The sequence below is a fragment of the Mus musculus genome, chromosome 9 (genome assembly GCF_000001635.26).
Source record: "Mus musculus strain C57BL/6J chromosome 9, GRCm38.p6 C57BL/6J".
NCBI lineage: Eukaryota > Metazoa > Chordata > Mammalia > Rodentia > Muridae > Mus > Mus musculus.
The window spans coordinates 95,649,564-95,671,030 of record NC_000075.6 but is presented as its reverse complement, the minus strand read 5'-3'; the positions used below and the strand labels follow the sequence as shown (position 1 = coordinate 95,671,030).

The following is a 21,467-nucleotide window of genomic DNA, read 5'->3' as shown; positions in this document are numbered from 1 at the left end:
CGTTGCACCACTGGCCGCCCAGGCCGATGAGCAGCCCCCTCAGGCAGCAGGCAGGGGATTTAGGAATCCTACCTGGTGCAGCCACCCCTTCAAGTGCTCTCCTGGAGTGCTCCTATGACCCAACACGAGGCATTACACAGAGCATGAGGTAACAAGAGAGAACTATGAAGTAGTGTGGGATTTCACCTAGGTTTTTAAAAGAGCTGTGGTAAAAGTACACGTGTGAAGGGAAACATGGAGAGAAAGCCACGCCTTTCTGGAGGATGAGGTGCAAGAGTGGATGCTACATCTGTGAAGACGCACGCAAGCTTCACGTTTTTTACCCTATCCATTTCTATTGACTTTTACGAGAATAATATATAGACTTTCTTTAAATATACATATATATATATATATATATATATATATATGTAGACTTTCTTTAATAAAAAAAGGGCTGAATTTTAAAAATGATCTCTTGATGACTTGTTGACATTCATTGGCTCTTTTGTAGCTGTCTTCAGACACTCCAGAAGAGGGGGTCAGATCTTGTTACGGATGGTTGTGAGCCACCATGTGGTTGCTGGGATTTGAACTCTGGACCTTCGGAAGAGCAGTCGGGTGCTCTAACCCACTGAGCCATCTCACCAGCCCCTCATTGGCTCTTTAAGAAATGCTATGGTGCTTAGAAGGCGGAAACACATAGAGAGTGCCAAGAACAGTGCCTGACACACTACAGGTAACAGATCCTAGTTGTCACTAGGTCGCTGCCCCTGTGTGAAAACGGTTACCTTTTCCATCTGGCGCAGCGGCAGAGTACGTTGCCATGAAGCCACTTCCCGCGGTGTTGGCGTCAGAAATCATTTGTACCGTCATCTTGTTGCCGCTGGCTACGAGCGATCCAGGTCGGAATGTGCCACAGAAGCGCCCGATACGCTGGCCATTGGCGTGGCCATTGTACACATCCACGAAGTCATAGCGACACAGGTTGTCATTCTCCAGGTCTATGAATCGAAAATTCAAGACGACCACTTTGCCCTCAGGAACCTGTCAAGAAAAAAAAAAAAAGGCAGAGTTAAAACTGTTTAAAAGCAACAACATCTATAGCCTGTCTTCACTAAAGACAACAGAGCTAAGTCCTGCGCCAGGTCGGGGACGCGCCTCGGGGCAGAGTCCTTGCCTCGCTCCTGTGAAGTACTGGGTTCGAGCCCAGCAACACACACTCATAAATGAATAAGTAAATGAACCAGGGTAATTTCCTTCTCAGGTCTGGACTAAGCCAGCAGGATGCTTCTGAAGAAAAGCATCACCCTTACCCTCCTCTGCTAAGTCCCACAGTTCTGTTAGGTCCCTGACCTTATTCCTTAAGTCTTTAATCCCAGCACTCTGGAGGCAGAGGCGGGGCAGTCTCTGAGTTTGAGGCCAGACTGGTCTATAGTGAGTTCCAGGAGGACAGCCAGGGCTACACAGAGAAATCCTGTCTGGAAAAACAAACAAACAAACAAACAAACAAACAAACAATGAATATATCTCAACAAAGCTGCAAAATACTGGACTAATCTCATTAGATGGTGGTGTTGTTTATAAAGAATAGCAGTTCTGACTCATTTTATTAATACATTTTTACATATTGTAAAATGCCTCACCACCTATACTATGTGTTGCTTGGAAGGAACACTTTGAGACATCTTTTTCTTTTTCTTTTTTCCAGATTAAAAAAAAAAAAGAAAACCACACTGTACAATAGGCTTCTGTGAAGTTCAAAATTAAGGGTTTATTTGGCAATTGTATAGTTAATTTTCAGGAAGTTCAGTTGAGGGCAAAAATCTATATTCAGTTAATTGGATGCTTGTTGATTCGTCTTTTCTTAAAATCGGTAAGTTTTAGAAAACATTTTTATTTGTTTTCCTCGGGTAGAGAGTGTGTTTTCCAAGTACTCCTCAATGACTATGCACGGGTATTCTTTCCCCTGATCTCCCTCACCATGACTCCCCCAGGCAATTCCTCCCCTGTCTTGTGAGAAGGGAAGAAAAAGGTCCCAGCTCACCTGTCCTTTACTTTCTCCCTTCAGGATTTCCAACCCTAAAGTTTGAATCACCCACTTCATCTTTTCAACCACGTGTGTTCACTGCCAGGACTTTCTTCCATAAAAACGTACTCATGACCAGACAAAGGTCAGAGTGGGGACATTCACCCGGGAGTCTATGCTGACTGGTTCTGTACTCATCTCAACTAAGGGCCTCGGAATTAAAGGCCAGAGATACACCGACACTAATCCCGTTTCCCCAGGGCACATTTCACTCGACTACTGTAAAATAATGTATTTTCGATGTCATTTAATTTTTGTGTCAAAGCCATATAATAACTCACAGGAGAAAGCGTACTGGGAAATCCCAAGAGGGCATTATTCACCCCCCACCCAACCTCCCACCCCCACTTTGAGACAGGGTCTCAGGTAGTGAAGGCTGGCTTGGAACTTGCTATGTAACTTTGGATGCTGTGAAATTTGAACCCTTCTGTCTCCACGTCCCACATGCTGGGACTACAGTCACGTGCCACCAGTCTGTGATTTCTAACATGCTGAGAACTGAACCCAGGGCCTTATGCTTAGTAGGCGAGGACTCTACTGAATAAGCCCCACACCTCCAGTTACATTTCCAATTGCTAAATACTTCATCTGCTGTCCAACTATCAGAAACTCCAGAGATTTTATAGAAAGCACAGTTCGATGGTTAAGGGTTCTCACAAAAGCAAGACATTGCTTTTTAGAAGCTTTTTATTCCGAATCGTCTCTCAATGCTCACATATGATGCACACACTTGACAATTATTTGTTTATTTTGGTGCCAATTAGATGAAGCTGTTGTTTTGCGAGCTGATATCAGCTAGGGGATTCATTATCGGCCCGGAGGAGAGACAGTCCCAGGTCCCTGCTTTTTCCAATCAACAGCTGAGTCCTGTGTGGGCCAACTGCCAGCGGGTGCAGCAGTGACCTCAGTTCACCCACAAGCCCCTGGGACGTCCTCATTGTCACAGGCACACTTGCCAAGTCACTTGATGGCAAGGCTCCTGCCAGCGAACTGGGGAAGCGCATTCTAAGTCGGTGGTTTGCATTTTCAGGGATGGACAAAATGCAAATCCGCAGCCTGCTTCTCTGTGGAGGACACAAACTGTAAACAGGGTTCTGTTCCCTAGCACAACACTTAGAGACATGGTGTCCCTGCAGCATGTCTGTCTTTTTTTTTAAGCCATCGTTTCCAGCCTCCAGGATTTCTCTCTTTTACAACTGGCATGGTCGTTGGTGCTCTAATGCCCAGAGCGATTCGTGCACATCAAGCTTGAGGAGAAAGAGGGCCCACTGTTATCCTGCACATGCATTCTGCATGTGGTCCAGAGAATTTGACCTTAAAAGTACGCATAATTATTTGGCTGTCTTTCGAGATGGGACTAAACCAGAAGCTCACAGGAGCGTTTACAGCCTGTGTACATCTTGACACTCTTTCTTTCTTTTCTTTTTTCTATTTTCCTTTCATTGTTTTTTTTTTCCTCTTTAAAAACTAGGTCTCATTCCCTCCCCATCCTCTCTCAATACTATTTTTAAGGGAAACCTTGTCCATGTTTAGAAAATAAAACACATTTTAGTGAATAGAAATGATGTAATACTGTGAACATTTCCTTTTGTTCCCTGAAATTTTGCCCAAAAAAATTAAACTCCTTTCATGTCTAGGAGTGAGGGAACCCATCCACTGGAGTCTACGGAGACCTTGTCACTCTGCTCTACTGGAAATAACCCCAAAACTTCCCCACTGCATTGGAACCATAATAAACCTGAACTCCAGGTGTCAGGTAAATTGCTACAATGTGTACACCTTTTCTCCTAAAATCATTCCCAGAGACTCTAGGAAGTTGTTGCTCACATTAACCCAGGGCGATGGAGACTGAGGTAGAGAGGTCAAGACGCTGCATGGTCCAACCTGTCTCATGGGTCTTCCCTTTCAGACAGTTCAGCCTCCATGCAGGCCACTGTGCCGATTGAGGAACACCCCAAAGATGGCTCCCAGCTCAGGACCCCCGGTTGGACAATGTTTCTTCCTAATATGATTCGCTTTATCTTAGGTCTCAGCTCAAGGACTACACCTTCCCAGAGGCCCCCCCTGAGCCCTTCGGGCATCATATACTAACATTTACATGCATATACTGGCATATACATATATGCATATACATATATGCCTCACACAGCTACACTGCTTCTTCACAGGTTATTTGGCCCCACCTTACCACCAGCAAGCGTGGTATAGAGAACACAATTTATCTAGCATGGTTCTTGGAAAAATATCCATGGGGGGGGGGGCTTCTTAAGCACATAACCTCTCTCCAGACACATGGGACATCCACATTTCCCAGACTCCTTTGCAGGGAGCCTGAAAGCACGGGAAGAGGTCTGGGCCAGTAGAATGCCAATAGAAGTGGCATATCAAATATTCTGCACAATCCTCTTGGAGTTCTGTTTCAGATTTAAGAAAAGGATTCAGTAGAGGAAACAGGAGGTTGTATGTAGCAGACGACATAGCTATGCAGGACAGGAGTTAGTGCCTGAAGACGGATGCCCAGGAGAAGCCACTCACAGCTGCACAGTGATCAAGGAGAACTTTGTGCCGTGTGCGGTCACTGGGGTTTGGGGGTCTGCTTGTTAGAGAAGCTTTGCACTTTGTGTTAGTGCCCTGGGGAGTGGCACACACCAGTTGTTCTCCCCAACACTACCACCACATGTGGCTGCCATCTTTGTTGTTTTAGGTGTCTGTGTGTTCTTTACAAACAAACAGCATCGTTGGCCTCCCAAATAAAGCAGCTTCTGAGAATAGGCAAGGGAGAGGCAGCTTTGCCCAATGACAGATATATAGAGTTTACTTGGCAAGCAGTAATCAGTTAAAGGCAACTCATTTTCGAGAGGACGTGCACAATTTGGATTAGTCACAAAAATGTGACAGCGCAGAGTAACTGCCAGCTCTCTGTCACGGTGACAGAATGCTTGAGATGATGGGTCTGTAAGAGAATAGAGTGTTTATTTGGGATAATGCTCTCACAGGGTTATGCTGTTGCTTCTTAGCCTGTGATGAAGGCTCATATCACTGTGAGGAACATGTGGTAGCACAAAGATGGATTCCAAAAGAAAGAAACATGAAGGGGCCATGACCTCGATTTCCCTGTTAAGGAAAGGGATGCCCTGTTTTAGTTAGAATTTCTACTGCTCTGATAAAGTATCATGATCTTTACAAGTAAGCTCTGGAGAAAAAGTCTATTTCACCCTACAGCATATAGTCTGTCATTAAGGGAAGCCAGGGCAGGAACTCAGAACAGGAACCTGGAGGCAGGAACTAAAGAGAGGCTATGGAAGGGTGTTCTTTCTGGCCTGCTCAGTTGGCTTTCTCCTAAACTCTAGGACCAGGGGTGGATCCACCCACAATGGGCTGGGCCTTCCCACATCAATCACTAGTTAAAAAACACACCACAGGCCAATCTGGTGGGGGCATTTTCCCAGTTGAGGGTCTTTTTCCCCAAATGACTCTAGCTTGTGTCACATCGATGTAACATTAGCCATCAGAGGATCCACTGGTCTCATTTCCTTTGGGTGGGCTACCATCCCCTAATGCAGTGGACCCACACTTCCTAACTGCTACTTCCTAACTGTAATTTTGCTACTCTCATGGATTGCAATGTAAATATCTGTGTTTTCCGATGGTCTTAGGTGGCCCTTGTAAAGGGGTCCTTCCACAGGTTGAGAACCAGTGGCTTAGTGGTACCCCAGGCTGAGCACCAGGGCTTTAATACTTGCCTTTAGAGCACATTCAAGATCCACACTACAGACTATAGCAATGGCTCTAAATTTAGTCTCTAAATGCCACCATCATTACCGTGACTCCTTTACCTGGCTGAGCAGTGGGGCATCGAGAAGCTATCAGTATTTCTTGACTCCAGAAAATAAATGGATCCCCTCTTCCTCTCTACCTCATGTGAATTTCCCCTTCCTGGGATATATTCTTTCTTCTTCTCCATCCATTAGCTCTCACTCCAATTTCAAAGGTGGGCCAAACACATCTTCTCTAGGAACCTCCCTCCCACACACCCTCTGCCGTATCTCAGTGGAATTATTGTCCCAGTTGCCCCTCCAGAGCCCATTATTCCTCTCCCCTTGGCAGACAGCCAGTCACCTCACGTCTCACTGTGGTCTCTGGCATGCTCTCAGCCTCGCAGTGCACAGCCAGACATTCTCCCTCTGAGATCTGTTCAATGGAAACACAACAGCGGGGGCCCACGCAGCCGAGAAGGTGGGTGGGGTGGAGACAGTAATGAAGGAAACTTTCCTATTCTCATTTTATTTAATTCGATCTTGGGTGAGAAGAGTTTTGGAGCTTTTCTGTGCTGTTTGATTATCGAGTTTCCAAATCAGCAGGTGTTGTATTAAACTTCAGGGAAGCACACAGTCATAGCCAAGAGAGAGGAGAGAATTAAACTTCAAGAATGCACATGACCCAGAGCCTGGCAACACCTTTCAGGCAGGCTAAACCTCAGTGAGATGAGAGGCAACACCTACCGCTAAGTGGATATGCCGTGCCCAGGGTGTCTCCTTGGTAACACTCTCTCAATATGTGTGTACAGGATTGTGCATTTTTAAAAGCAGGGGTGGTAACTTCTCTATTATGCTTCCTGATAGACAAGTGCAGAAGGTTTCATACCACCAAAGAAAACTGATTTCTCTACATCTTCAAAAAGTCATTTTAGAACATTCTTTCAGGTCTCCAGAAGTTGTCAGTATGAGTTAATCCAGAACAAGATAGACATGATTGGTGGAGATTTGTGGAGGGGAAAATGTTCCTAAGTTAAACAATTATCCCATGTTACAGCTATTTTTAAGCACAGCAGAAATAAAAGCCAGAGGAGCCTTTTACCAGTGGGGTCTTCTTTGTCATATGTCCCCGGAGCCCTGAAGCTTTGTGTGTGTGTTTCCAAATATGTGTACACATGCATGTGTATGCACATGTACATGCAGATGTACATGTGTATGCAGGCATGTGTGTATATGCAATTGTGCATGTATATGCAGTTGCACATGTATATTCTGAATGCAGTTACACAAGTGTATGCAGGCGCACATGTATATTCTGTATGTAGTTGCACATGTGTATGCAGGCGCACATGGATGTGGAAGCCAGGGGTCACCCAGGCACTGTTCTTCAGGAGCTGTCCACTTTGTTTTTGGAGACAGAGTCTCTCACTGAGACCTGGGACTTCCCAATTTAGGCTAGGCTGGCCAGACAGCAAGCTCCAGCCACCATGCTGGCCTTACACATGCGCTTCAAGGAGCAGACTGTGCAGTAGAACCTGACCAGGCTTTCTCTGCCAGCCTCTGCTGCTTTCTTCTGGAATGATCATAGGGTAATCTACCCCTCCCCCAGCCTTTATAAAGTAGAGCTTGCTTCTGTCCAGTGGCCCAAAGAAAGGGGCACAAACCTGAAATGTCATTTTCAAGAATATCTCTGTAATCTAGAATTTAACTGAGTAGATCTGCAGTGGATTCTGAATATAAAACTATAATGCTGTTTTACTAGCACTGAAAGAAAAAAAGAAATAAAATCCCTTTCTTTTGGATACTAGGAGAGTCAGACCAAGGTAACTGAACAGTGACAACAGCATATACAAAGGCATGTCGAGTGTCCTCTTCCATGAGCCAAATGGCTTTTTGTGGCTGCATAAAGTTGCTACAAGAAAGAATTCAACTGTTTGAAAATCTAATTTCTTTGTCTACTACAGAACTCCAGGCTTTACAGAGAAGCACCAGTCTACACTGTCTTCCCAGCCCCGTTGGGCTGTGATCCTCACAGGTGATCAGAGCTACTCACTTCCTTGTGTAAAACAGCAGCCTGCACTCAGTCTTGACTTACCTCTTTCAATCATTACCTTTTCTGTATCCTATAATTCCCCCACCTGCCCCTCCATTAAACTGCTAGTTAAATCAGTATTCAAGATTCGCAGAACCACCTTCATGCAACCATCACAGCCGAGCTAAAGTTGTTACATTTCTCAGAGGTTGTTTTTCTAACCCTTGTAATGGCCTTTCTTGAGGTTTGCATAGTGTGCTGGGTCTCTATCAATCCTCTCAATACAGGCATCAGTAGCCTACGGTTTCCATTTTCTCCTCTGGAACATCCAGACTGCTACTGTATAGGTAATTACACAATACAGAATAGATTGTATTCTATTTGTGGATAATTTATATTATCTTACCATTATTAGTGTGTGTGTGTGTGAGAGAGAGAGAGAGCCAGAGCCAGAAAGAGGGGGGAGGGGGAGGAGGAGGGGGGAGGAGGGGGAGGAGGAGGAGGAGGAGAGAGAGAGAGAGAGAGAGAGAGCCAGAGCCAGAAAGAGGGGGAGGAGGGGGAGGAGGAGGAAGAGGAGGAAGAGGAGGAGAGAGAGAAAGAGAGAGAGAGAGAGACAGAGCCAGAGAGAGGGGGGAGGGGGAGGAGGAGGGGGGAGGAGGGGGAGGAGGAGGAGGAGGAGGAGAGAGAGAGAGAGAGAGAGAGAGAGAGAGAGAGAGAGAGAGAGAGAGAGAGAGAGAGAGAATACAGCATGTACAGGTCCCTCTGTGTGTTGTGGTGGTCAGAGGATAACTTCGGGTGTTGATCCTTGCACTTTGTCTGAGATAGACTCTTTGCTGCTGAGTAAACCAGGCTAGCCCTCGAGTTTCTGGAGGTTCTCTTGTCTCCACGCCTCATTTCTCATAAGCATGCTACGATGACAGACACCTGCACTACTGTTTCCAGCTTTTAATTGGGTTCCGGGGATATAAACTCAGACCCCCAGGCTTACACAGACAGTGCTTTTACACACAGAGGCATCTCCTCAGCCCTGGCATTTTAACAGAATATTAACACAAGGACATTGTATTCATTCTTGTTTTCCCTACTTTCTTCTACATTGAATGCCAATTCGTACCAATTTGGTAGGTGTATATACACACATGACAAATGAAAAGAAAGAAAGAATGACGACGTTGTTATTTTGAGTTCCCTGTGGTCATTATAGGGGAAGCTGAGCTTATTTAGGGTTGCAATAGATCAGGTAAGAGGCACTTCATCAAGGATACCCTGGAGGTAGCAGCCCCACGGGCACCACCAGAAATAGAAAAGCAGTGGGGAGAAGAGGAACTATGTTATTTCGTCTTGGAAGGCATGCAGAGAGACCAAGGGCATCATAGTTTCAATCTCTGAAAATGCTGAGTTTAGGCTGATAAAGGCATATGTTACAGTATCCAAACACAATTAGGGTGGCTGCCACAAAGGTCCTACCTAGCCTTGTCTACCTCCAGTTTGAGTTCCCTAACCTACTCTCTCTTGCTGGGAGACATTTTTGCCTCAGCTTATCTTGAATTCCAAGAGTATGATTCTTACATGCAATGATTTGTGACAAGAAAGACCATTACCCATCTCCCAGGCAATAGACTTCCTGAGGTCAGCAAGACCCTGAAGAAGCAGACAAGAAACAAACTAGCTAGACCAGTGTGGCGACAGTGACTGACCGTGCAGAGCCCTTGCCCTTCCTTCTTTCCCCTCCACTAAGCTCTTGACAGCAGATCAAGGATGCTTAGAGTATATGCTGGGCAAGCTTATAATCCCAGCATTTGGAAGCAGAGGCAGGACAGAAGCCAGTCTGAAACCAACCTAGTCTACACCGTGAGTTCTAGGGCATAGTGGATCCCCATCTCAAGAAAAGAAACAAAACAAAACAAAACAACCCTTACCTGTACTAAGAAAGCCTTGGCAGAAGGATTGTGACTTCAAAGAAGCCTTGGCTACATATACAGTGAGACCCTGTTTCAAAACCCAAGGATAAAGGGGCTGGAGAGATGGCTCAGAGGTTAAGAGTACTGGCTAATCTTCCAAGGGACCTGGATTTAATTCTCAGCACACACATGGCAGCTCAGAACTGTAGCATGTAGTTCCTACTACACCAGTTTAAACTCTGGGTAGTAGGAACTACACGCTACATGTTAGCAGCCCCACCCAGGTTCCTTCGGATCCTCGGATGAAACACACACATACATTAAATTGTTTTTGACATGCTTAAGCTCAATGGCCAGGCTCTTCTAAGCCTTCCTTCAGCTATTAAGCCCTTCTTTTCTCCCCCAGTTCAGCACCTCTGAGTCTGCCCTCAACTTTGGTTGCTCAGCACCCTAAATCTGCCCTCAGCTTAGGTGCATTTTTATTTCTTGCCTGCTACCCTAGGCCCAGTCAGAGAAGCAGCCAATGGCCATTCTGTCCTAGATGTCACACTGGCTAGTGGCTCTTTCTCCTCTCCTGTGTCTGCTAGCCCGCCTGCAGGAACCTGGAAGTCCCACCTATTCTGCCCAGCCATTGGCCCATAACATCTTTATTGATCGATCAAGAACCAATTGGGGAACAAGATCTTCAGTGTTCATGTGCAGACTCTGGATCAAAACATCAGAGCCACCCCCTCCACAGAACTTCTGTGAGTCCAGTTCTAGAAGATACGCGTCAGCAGAACATCGATGTACATAAATAAATAAATAAATAAATAAATAAATAAATAAATAAATAAATAACAATTTTAAAATCCAAGGGCAAGGAAGGAGGAAGAGGCCCAGGAGATGAGGAAGAAACCTAGCTAACTTTGTTATACATTCTCTTCAAAACGACTAAATTATCTTCCATTTAGTCAGCCTGACCCAACTAGCTTTTTAAAAAAAAGTAAATGAAAGTAAAACCAGAAGAAAAGTGGATAAAGCAGCTATTTAAACAAATGTCAGAATTCCCAGAGGACGAGGGAAGGCAGAGAGTGAATCACTTTGCTCAGATGGTGTGACATTTAATTAAATGTCCTTAAATGTTCAGTGACAACATCACACTTTAGCAAAAGCCATAAAGACAGTAGTGGAGACAGAAGACAGAGGAGGCTCGGCACTGTGTCTGTGCAGAGTGTGTGATGCACATGGCTGGACGGGTCACGGAAGGTGCGGGTGAAAGGGTCCAAGGGTCCTCTCTAGGTGTCCTGTCTGTCTTTTTAGTTCTTCCATCGCAGAACTTGACTTTAGTTCACAGAAAGAGTAAAGCCCTCAGCTGCCTGAGGGGCTGGCTGGGGGAACGGGGTGTTGTCAATCTGAAACTCCATCTCTTTTATAATCTTAAAAACAACAACTCTGTTTAGGTATGATTACAAACTCTAAACTCGCTCACTCTGAGTGTACATTCCAATGACTTCCGGTAAATGTATACAGTTTCACAACTACAATTACCAGCCCATTCTAGAACATTTCTATTACCACCCTCACTGAAAGAGACTCCTATGCCAACTGCAGTCAGTCCTTGTTCCCACCTCAGCCCCAGGAAGCCATGTTGTTGCTTTTCCTGGATGTTTCGTGAACGTGGAACCATGTGATGTGAGGTCTTTGCCTCTGGCTTCTTTCACTTAGCCTCGTGTCTTCAGATCCATCTGTGTCACCACAGCCGTGAGTACCAAGTTCCTTTTATGACGGAATAATGTTTCATTGAATGGACACACTAAATGTTCATTCATGAGTTGCTTGATATCTGAAATACATCTACTTCAGGGCTATAAACGATGTCTCTATGGCCAGTTTTTCACAAGTCTTATGAATGCGCATTTTCACTTTTCTTGCACTTATGGTGTCATTACGGGGCCGTGTGGTAAATGTTTAACTTTAAAAGAAACTGTTTTCTGAAGTGGCTTTTACCATTCTGCATTTCTACCAGCAGTGTGAAAAATTAAAACTCTGTCTCCGTCTCTGTCTGTGTCTCTGTCTTTGTCTCTCTCTGTGTCTCTTTCTCTGTCTGTGTGTGTGTGTGTGTGTGTGTGTGTGTGTGTGTGTGTAGTGTATACGTGTGCATGTCTAGTGTCTCCCTTAATTACTTTCTATCTTATTTTTTGAGACTTTCACTGATTCATTCAGATCTACTGGCTTCAAGTCCTAGGAATCCTCCTGCCTCCACCTCCCCAGCTTGTCCCACACTTATGTGGGTGCTAGAGACTAAAACCAGGCCCTCACACTCCAATGGAAAGCATTTTACTGACCAAACCGTCTGTCCCGGCCCTATATCCTGTCTTTTTGAGTACTGGCATTCCCACGCATGTGACTTCTGTACTCATTATATTTTCTCTTTTTTTAATTTTTAATTTTTTTATATTTTCTACTTAAACTTCTCCAGGAGCTAATGATGCTCTGCATCTCTTCATACATGTACTGGCCACTCATTTACCTTTTGATAACATGTCTATTCAAAGGGCTGGAGAGATGGCTCAGTGGCTAGGAGCATTTGCTGCTCTTCCAGAGGACCCAGGTTAGATTTCCAAGCATCCATATGATGGCTTACAAGTTCCAGGGGATCTGACACCCTCTTCTGGCCTCCAAAAGCATCCAGGGTGCACATGGTGCACAGACATACATGCAAGCAAAATACTCATACACACAAAATTAAAATAAATAAACTAACTCATGTTTTAAAAGTCTATTCAAGCCATGCATGGTGGCACACTCCTTTAATCCCAGCACTCAGGAGGCACAGGCAGGTAGATCTCTGTGAGTTAGAGGTCAGTCTGGTCTACAGAGTGAGTTCCAGGGCAGCCAAAGCTGTTAGACAGAGAAAACCTGTCTTGAAAAAAAACCAAACAAACAGAAAATCTATTCAAATTTTTATCTGGTTTTTAAAAATTGTCGATCTTAGAACACTTTTAAAATCTAGCTAGAAAGAAAAGAATTAAAACTTAGCCAAAAATAAGATGGGCATCTGAGGCACACAGGAAATCTGGGTTTGTACATCCACTCTATGCCAGTTGGCAGGGCACCTAGCAGGCTTCTTTAATGAGATCACTCCACCCAAAACAACAGTGAGCTCAGATCTCCAGAGAGAATGCCCCAGCCCTGAGCATGTCTCCCTTTCATTTCTCAACCAGCCATAACTCTGTTTTGTTTTCAGCCAACCATAGCCCCATCAGGGTATTTCTAGGGAAGTAGGGGCTGTTCATACATACAGTGTGGTCTCTTGACGCACCACACTGAAAACTGGTACAGTGTCAGGCCAGGCAGAGGTTCCACTCCATCTGCCCTCAGCAGAGGCCCCTGGCCACATCGATGAAAATGCCGGCTTTGCCACATGGACCAAAAACATGGACTGCTTCATGACCATCAGCCGTGATTTTAAAGAGATTAAAACAAAACAAAATGAAATGACAACAACAAAACAAACAAACAAACAAACAAAAAACAAACAGGTATGGTTGGTGGCTCACACCTTTGATCCCAGCACTTGGGATGCAGAGTCAGGAAGATCTCGATTTTGGAAAAAGCCTGGTCAACAGAAGGAGTTCCAGGACAGCCAGGGCTACACGAAGAAACCCTGTCTTGAAAAGGAGAGGGGTAGAGGGGTGGGGGGTGTCTTACAGCTTTCTATAGAGTAAAAGATTGAAGCAAGAATTAAAACACAGGGTCGGTCTGAGGGGTGGAGATCCGTCTCAGGGCTTTCTGCATGCCAGTCAATCATTCTGACAACTCAGCTGTATCCATAGCCCCGGTTTCTGCTCTTTGAAACAAACTGGATTGCTGGGGGTTGTTTTCTTTTCTTTCTTTCTTTGTTTTCTAGTCTGTGATAGCTTTAGAATTTTCTTATGCGTGACATTGAATTGATGGTTATGTCTGATGTTTGGGACTATAACCATTTTCAAAATACTAATTCTGCTGACCCTGGAGGTTTTTCCATTAGAGATGTGGGAGATGTGTGTCACCACGTGGGAAAAATTAAAGAGATGCGGCTGAACTGGATGAAGCGGGTTATTGAGGCATTGTGCCTCTCCACCGCCCCCTTTCCTTCTCTGCTCCTTCCCCTTCTTCCTGCCTGTCAGTCAGCAAGCAACCCAGCTTCACCTTGAGTTCTGAGTTCCCACCATGATGTTCTGCCTCACTACAGGCCCAGAAACAGCACTCAAGTGACCGCTGGCTGTAACCTCTGCAACTTCACGTGAACCAAAGTGACTCTTTCCTTCTTGAACTTGGTTTTACAAAGTTATTTTGTCATAGAGATGAAAGCCAACCCATGTCCTGCACCAGTGGCATGAACCTGTGTTCATCTACCAGTCAGCTAAGTTCAGTACAGTGCTTGCCACTCAACGGAGATAAAGACTGGCTAAGCATATAATACTACAGAGGCTGGAGAGATGGCTTAGTGGTTAAGAACACTGATTGCTCCGCAGAGGACCTGGGCTCAATTTCAGCAACCAAATGGTGGCTCACAGACATCTTTAACTTGGGTTCCAGGAAATCCAACATCCTCTCTGGTCTCCTAGGGTACTGCACACAGTAGTGTACTGACATGCATGTAGGCAAATACCTATTTGCATAAAATAGAAATAGTTCTAAAAAGAAAAAAAGCATAAAATTTCTATCACAGTAAAACCATTAGTTGGGTGCCAACTTGAAACCTACTGCTTACAACAGGTTGAAACTGAGACACATCTGTGTGACAAATCACCTAAAATGCCGTCATAGTTTGTCACCTGGTTATCACTCAGGAAAATTCAATAGTTTGTTAGGTGCCATAGTGTATCATATTTTGCTAATTTTATCAGCTGTATCCTTAATTTGAAATGATCACCACTCTAATTAAGTTAGAAATGTCAGGGGTGGGGGCCAGAGCAATGGGCCAGTGGTTCAGAGTACTTTACAGCTCCTGCAGAGGCCCTGGTTTGTTTTCCAACACCCAGAATCAGGTGGCTCACAAGCACCTATAACTCTATTCAAGGGGACCTAAAACCCTCCTTTAGCCTCTGCAGGCACCTGCACACATGTGATGCACACACACCCACCAGGCACACATACGTATACATACATTTAAAAAATCGTCTTTAAATAAAAAAGAACTATCAGTGACCTGGTCATAATTTTATGATAGCGCTCCTGCCAAACATGTTCAAGGCCCAGAGTTCCATCTCTAGCACACACAAGAGGATTATTAGTGACTAACTTGATAGTTCCCTCAAGGGCACCGAAGTAGATTTTTCATGGGAATCTGTGGCAGTTTATACATGTGGGGGGCTGGGGGCTGAACCCAGGGAGGGCCTCACTCCTGTTGAATACACACACTTAACTACATCCTCACTCAGACTGGTGGTTCCTGGCTTCAGTTCAGAAAGTACCTGTGAGGCCTGAGAAAACTGAAGCAGGATATAAAGCCAAAAAAAATGTAGGGAAACTCTGCTAATTAAGGTCAAAATCCACCATGACCAATAGCCTCTGGGCTCAGTGCAACATGGGAGATTCCCTTCATAGCAGGGCTTCTTCTTCTCTGACCTTGCCTGAGGAATTTTCAGCCCTGTACATGCCTTTACCAGAGGAGTTCCGCACAGCCTTACTTAGATTAAGGGATCAATTTCCTTTCTCCGGATCAGAACCTGTTCATCTAGCACCTGCGATTCTTGACAAGCTTCCCCACGCTACTGAGGCACCCCAAGCCCTCAGCCAGTGACCCTTGCCCATTCTGGATGCCCCTGCCCTCAGCCCCCCAGGACTTTATAAGCCTCCAATCACCCTACATAAAGTTGATCTGCCTCCCTACTGCAGGCCCAGTGTAGTAACTCACTGTATGTACTCACAGGGCTTCTGAAACCCTGCTTGTCATCTCTGTCCCCACGGTCTGTGTGGACTGTATCAGGACAATGATCTACAAGAGCAGGGAGACCCACACAAGAAATGACATGGACTTAAACGCTTCAGGAATGAACTCAGCTCCTTGAATGTGGGGACCAGGACAGTGTCCCTGAACTTCTGGCTTCCATGGATCTTAGTAACATGAATAACCTATCAATACAAGACCTGCTTTCAAATGCTAAAATTAATTGAGCCATGACGTTTTCAAATCAACACAGTACTATGTTCTGTGCCAGTCCTTCTGCTAATGTATGCCAGTCCTTCTGCTAATGACCTCAAAGGAGGCTTTATTAAGAATTCTTATTTATTAATTTAATTTTTATATGTGTGAATGTTTTAGTTGCATAAATGTCTGTGCACCATGTATATAGTGTGGTACCCTTAGGAACCTGAAGAGAGCATCAGGTTTCTCTGGAACTGGAATTATAGATGGTTGTGAGCTAGCAGGTGGGTCTGGGGAATTGAACCCAGGTCCTTCAGGAAAGCAGCCAAGAGTCTTATCTTGAGCCACCACGCTAGCCTTAAAGTTATTGTCCTTGACATTGTTCTTTGTCTCTGCACGTTCTCAGTTCAAGACAGTAAGAGGCCAAGAATGCCACATGTGCTTCCTGTCTTCCTCCAATAGTTCTGATGAACTAAATCAAACAAGGATCCCAAAGTCATGGGATCATTCCTCCTTGCAGAATCCAGCACTCTGCAAATGTTCGGCGGATGGGTATATCACGCCTGCAGTCCGGAAGGCCGGCTGCTTTAATCTGGGCTGCAGCAGTGGACAGAATCCTGGCAACATGTAGCTCTAGAAAGTGTTTTTCATGTTTTGTTGCAGTTTTTGGGTGGGGCTTGAAAATATGCCCCCTAGTGAAATTGACTCATTTTTCTGGCAAGTGAAGGAAACATCAGGGGTTAGGAAATGTTGCAAATCTAACCAAAGCCTTTGCAGCACAGTTCAACCTCAAAAAGACCAAGAGCATTCGTTTTTGTTTTCATCTTCAAACAAAGTCTCCGCTACCTAGCCCTGGCTGGCTCTGAACTTACCATGTACACCAGGCTGCCCTCAAATTTGCAGCAATCTTCTGGCCTCGGCTTCCCGAATGCTTGGCATATAGGTGTGTATCACCAGACCTAGCTAGCATCTTTCTTCCTTCCTTCCTTCCTTCCTTCCTTCCTTCCTTCCTTCCTTCCTTCCTTCCTTCCTGCCTGCCTGCCTGCCTCCTCCCCCCTTCTTCCTTCCTTCCTTCCTCCTCCCTCCCTCCCTCCTTCCTTTCTTTCTTTCTTTCTTTCTTTCTTTCTTTCTTTCTTTCTTTCTTTCTTTCTTTCTTTCTTTCTTTCTTTCCGTTTTTTTGAGACAGGGTTTCTCTGTATAGCCCCGGCTATCCTGGAACTCTCTTTGTAGACCAGGCTGTCCTGGAACTCAGAAATCCACCTGCCTCTGCCTCCCAAATGCTGGGATTAAAGGCGTGTGCCACTACGCCCGGCTTGCATCTTATTTTCAATGTAAAATAGTGACATCATGACTCCAAAGAACAGGTAGGACGGGTGTGGGTGGTTCCAACTGTGACACACCAGTGCAGGACTCTTGAAACAGAACAAACAACTGCGTATAGTAACATTGTCACAAGATCTCATTCTTCATTTCCAGAACTAGCACAGGCACCTTCCTCTCTGGCAGCCAGCTCACGGGAACACAGTGGCCCGCAGCCAGCAGCTCCTGCATGGCTGCCTCACACAGAGACCTGTGCTCACTCACCACTGCCCTTGATCAAGTTGCTAATTTTTGTGACTCCCCAAAGCACTGATTCAGGAGAGGCAGCAGCTAGATGTTCCTGCTCCCTCCACCGCTGGAGTGTTTGCAGTGGCCTTCCGAGGGTGATACCATCACTTGCTGTCCGGTGCACACCAGCTGACATGAAGGTTGGAAGTGAAGTCCTTGGCCTCTGCTCTCAAGGCTGCTCTGGCCATAGATGATGGTGCTGCCACCCTGAAGTCTGCTCAGCCCCAGCTTGGAAGGCTCTGACTCCTCTTTTATTCTTTTCAACCTTACACTTTGCCCACCAATAATTTTGATTCTACTTTACAATATATTTACAAGCCTATATATATGGGTATATATAGGTATATATAGTATACTATCTCTCTCTCTATATATATATATATAGTAGTATATATAGATATAGTATACATGTAGTATTTAGACAAATTTATAGATTACATGGAGTTATAGACTTAGACAATGTATAAATTTCAATAATATACTACAATATATTCAGAAGCTAATATATGTAATATATTTAGAAATAGAAGTTATAGATTTACAGATTTTGACAATGTATATATTTAGAAAATACATTGCAATATATTTAGAAACTTATGTGTGTGCATGTGTGTGTGTGTGTGTGTGTGTGTGTGTGTGTGTGTATGTGTGTGTGTATCACTGACCTTCATTGCCACCTTCTTGGCTACCATGCAGGCCCAAGCTACCATGGTCTCACCGCAGTTACAGCAACAGTTTCCTAGCAGCCTCCCCTTAGGCGCCACGGTCTATTTCTCCACACAGCAGCCAGGAGATCTTTTGAAAACACGAGTCACAAGCTGAGATTGCATCTCATTTGGAGCGTTTGGCTCTAACCCCTAGCACTGCATAAAACCAGGAGTGTCAGTACATGCCTGTAATCCCAGCACTGGGGAGGTGGAGGCAAAAGGATCATAATTTTATTCAAAGTCATACTTGGCTACTTAAATTTGAGACAAGCCTAGGCTATAGGAGACCTTGTCAAAAAAAAAAAAGTCACTTTATGTCATACTGCTCTGTTTAAAACCATGGAGAAACACTGGAATGGCTAGTTTGATGTGTCAATTTGGTTAGAAAATTATAACATCTAGTTAGTAAAATACACATTTCAGAGGAACCAGCCTCCACCACCCATTTAAATTGTTGCTTTGAAACATAAATCTCTACATATGCATGTATTATATAATATATATGTTAAATATAATATCTTATTTATAGCTGAATAATATTTTATTATATATGTGTATCACATTTTCATTATCCACCTATCAGCTGATAGACATCTAGGCTGTTTCCTTCATTGTATGGGAGCTTTTTAATTTCATGAGCACCTACTTGTCTTAAGGCCTGTGCTACCAGGGTCCTGTCCAAAAAATTCCTTTCCTATGCCTATAAGTTAACTTCCCTTTTTCCTCCTCTATCAGATGTAGTGTCTCAGGTCAGGTCTTATGTTAAAATCTTTGATGTATTTGGTGTCAAGTTGTGTGTGCAGGGCGAGAGATAAGGCTCTAGCTTCATTCCTCCACGTGTAACTATCCAGTGTGACCACACCATTTGTTGGAGATATTGTCATTTCTCCAGTGTGGTTTTTCTTGTTTGTTTGTTTTTTTTTTCATTGTTGCTGTTATTATTATTTTTTTGTCTTTTTGTGGAGAATCAGAGGGCTATGGGAGTTTGTAACTGTAGGTCCTCAATTCTATTCCTTGATCAACGTGTCTGTTTTTATATCAGTACCATGCTGGTTTTATCACTACAGTGCAACTTGAAATCAGGCATGGCGATATCTCCAGTAGTGTTTTTTACTGTTTTGGATTATTTTAGTTATTCTGGGGTTTTTGCGTGTGTGTGTGTGTGTGTGTGTGTGTGTGTGTGTGTGTGTTTCTGTGAATTTTAGGATTATTTTTTCAATTTCTATAAAAAAATTGCACTCAGATTTTGAGAGTGGCTACACTCAATGTGTAGGTTGCTTTTGGTAAGATGGCCATTTTCACACTATTTCTTCTTCTAACCCAAGAGCATGGAAGATCTGTCCACATTCTGGTACCTTCTCCTATTTCTTTCTTCAGAGCCCTAAAGACTGGCTTGTTCGGACCTTTCACTTCCTTGGCTAGGTTTGTTCTAAGATCCTTTTCAGGGTGGTGGATGGGACTCTTTCGGATTTTTTTCTTGGTGTGCTAATCATTATTATGTATGAAGGAATTGGTGTATATACGGACAGCTGGATATAAATTATATGTTGAAGATATATATCTAGCTCTATCGCTCTCTATATAAACTCTCTCTATATAGATATATATAGTTTAATAGTTTTGTATCCTGCTACTTTACTAAGCGTATTTATCAACTGTAGAAGTTTTCTGATTGGAGTCTTTTATATGTAGAATCGTACTCCTGCAGAAAGGATGTTTGGACCTCTTCTTTCTTTCCTCCTTGTATCCCCTTGACCTCCTTCTCTTGTCTTATTCCTCTAGTTAAGACTTAAAGCGCTGTATTGAACAGGATGAGGGAGAGCGGATTCCCCTGTCTTGTTCCTGATTTTTAATAGAAAGATTTTGTGGTTTTCTCCATTTAGAATGGTGTGGGCTGTGGGCTTGCTGCATGTTGTTCTCATTATGTTAAGGTATTCTGTAGGACTTTTATTATAAAAGGATGTTATATTTTATCTTAGCTAGGGTTTTACTGCTGTGAACAGACACCATGACCAATGCAAGTCTTATAAAAGACAACATTTAATTGGGGCTGGCTTACAGGTTCAGAGGTTCAGTCTAGTATCATCAAGGTGGGAATATGCCAGCATCCAGGCAGGCATGGTGCAGGAGAAGCTGCGAGTTCTACTTCTTCATCTGAAGGTTGCTAATGGAAGACTGACTTCTAGGCAGCTAGGATGAGTGTCTTAAGCCCATGTCCACAGTGACACACCTATCCAACAATGCCACACCTCCAAACAGTGCCACTCCCTGGGCCAAGCATATTCAAACCACAACATATTCGAAGATCCCTTTCTCTATCTAATGAGATGATCATGTGATTTTTGTCCCTGAGTCTGTTTATGTGGGGAGTTACATTTATTGATTTACATATGTTTAATCATCCCTGCATCTCTGGGATGAAACCAAGTTGATCATGCTGGACATTTTTTTATGCACTCTGGAACTTGGTTTGCAAGTATTTTATTGAGATTTGTGGGGGAGGCTATGTACATCAGGGACATTGGCCTATAGTCCATTGGAGGGGGTATCTTTTTTTTGGTTTTGGTATCAGGGTAATACTGACTTCATATAAAGAACTTAGATGTGTTCTTTCCTTTTTCTGTTTTATGGAATGACGAGGATTATTGGTGTTAGTTCTCTGCTGGTGTGATATTTTCCTGGGTAGAAACCATCTGGCCCTAGGCTTGTACTGGGTTTCTCTGTATAGCCCTGGCTGTCCTGGAACTCACTCTGAAGACCAGGCTGGCTCCAACTCAGAAATCCACCTGCCTCCACCTTCCAAGTGCTGGGATTAAAGGTATGTTCCACCACTGCCTGGCTGAGAGTTTTTTTTTAATTACTGAGCTTATCTCACTTGCTGTGGGTCAGTTTAGATTATTTACTTCACCTTTGTAGCAGTTTGAATAAGTATGGTCCCCTTAGACTCATGTTTGAATGCTTGGCCATAGGGAGTGGCACTGTTAGGAGGTGTGGCCTTGTTGGACACAAGTGTGGACACTCCCTCTCCCTGCTGCCTTTGGATCAAGACTCTTGGTCCCTCCAGCACCATGTCTGCCTTCAGGCTGCCACGCTTCCCTCCATGATGATAATGGACTGAACCTCTGATACTGTAAGGCAGCTCCAGTTAAATCTTTTCTTCTATAAGAATTGTCATGGTCACCGTGTCTCTTCACAGCAGTGACACTCTTCTATAAAAGTTACCATGGTCACGGTGTCTCTTCACAGCAGTGACACTCTTCTATAAGAGTTGCCATGGTCAT

General features: G+C 44.2%; 1 protein-coding gene across 1 annotated transcript in view; it reads right to left on the bottom strand.

Annotated features, from left to right (window-relative positions):
- Nucleotides 1–21,467, bottom strand: part of Pcolce2 (procollagen C-endopeptidase enhancer 2) — a 57,924-nt gene that overhangs the window by 24,521 nt on the left and 11,936 nt on the right. Inside the window, exon 3 of the mRNA NM_029620.2 lies at nucleotides 771–1,026. Coding sequence (NP_083896.1) covers nucleotides 771–1,026 — 256 coding nt within the window. The remainder of the gene's footprint in view (nucleotides 1–770; nucleotides 1,027–21,467) is intronic.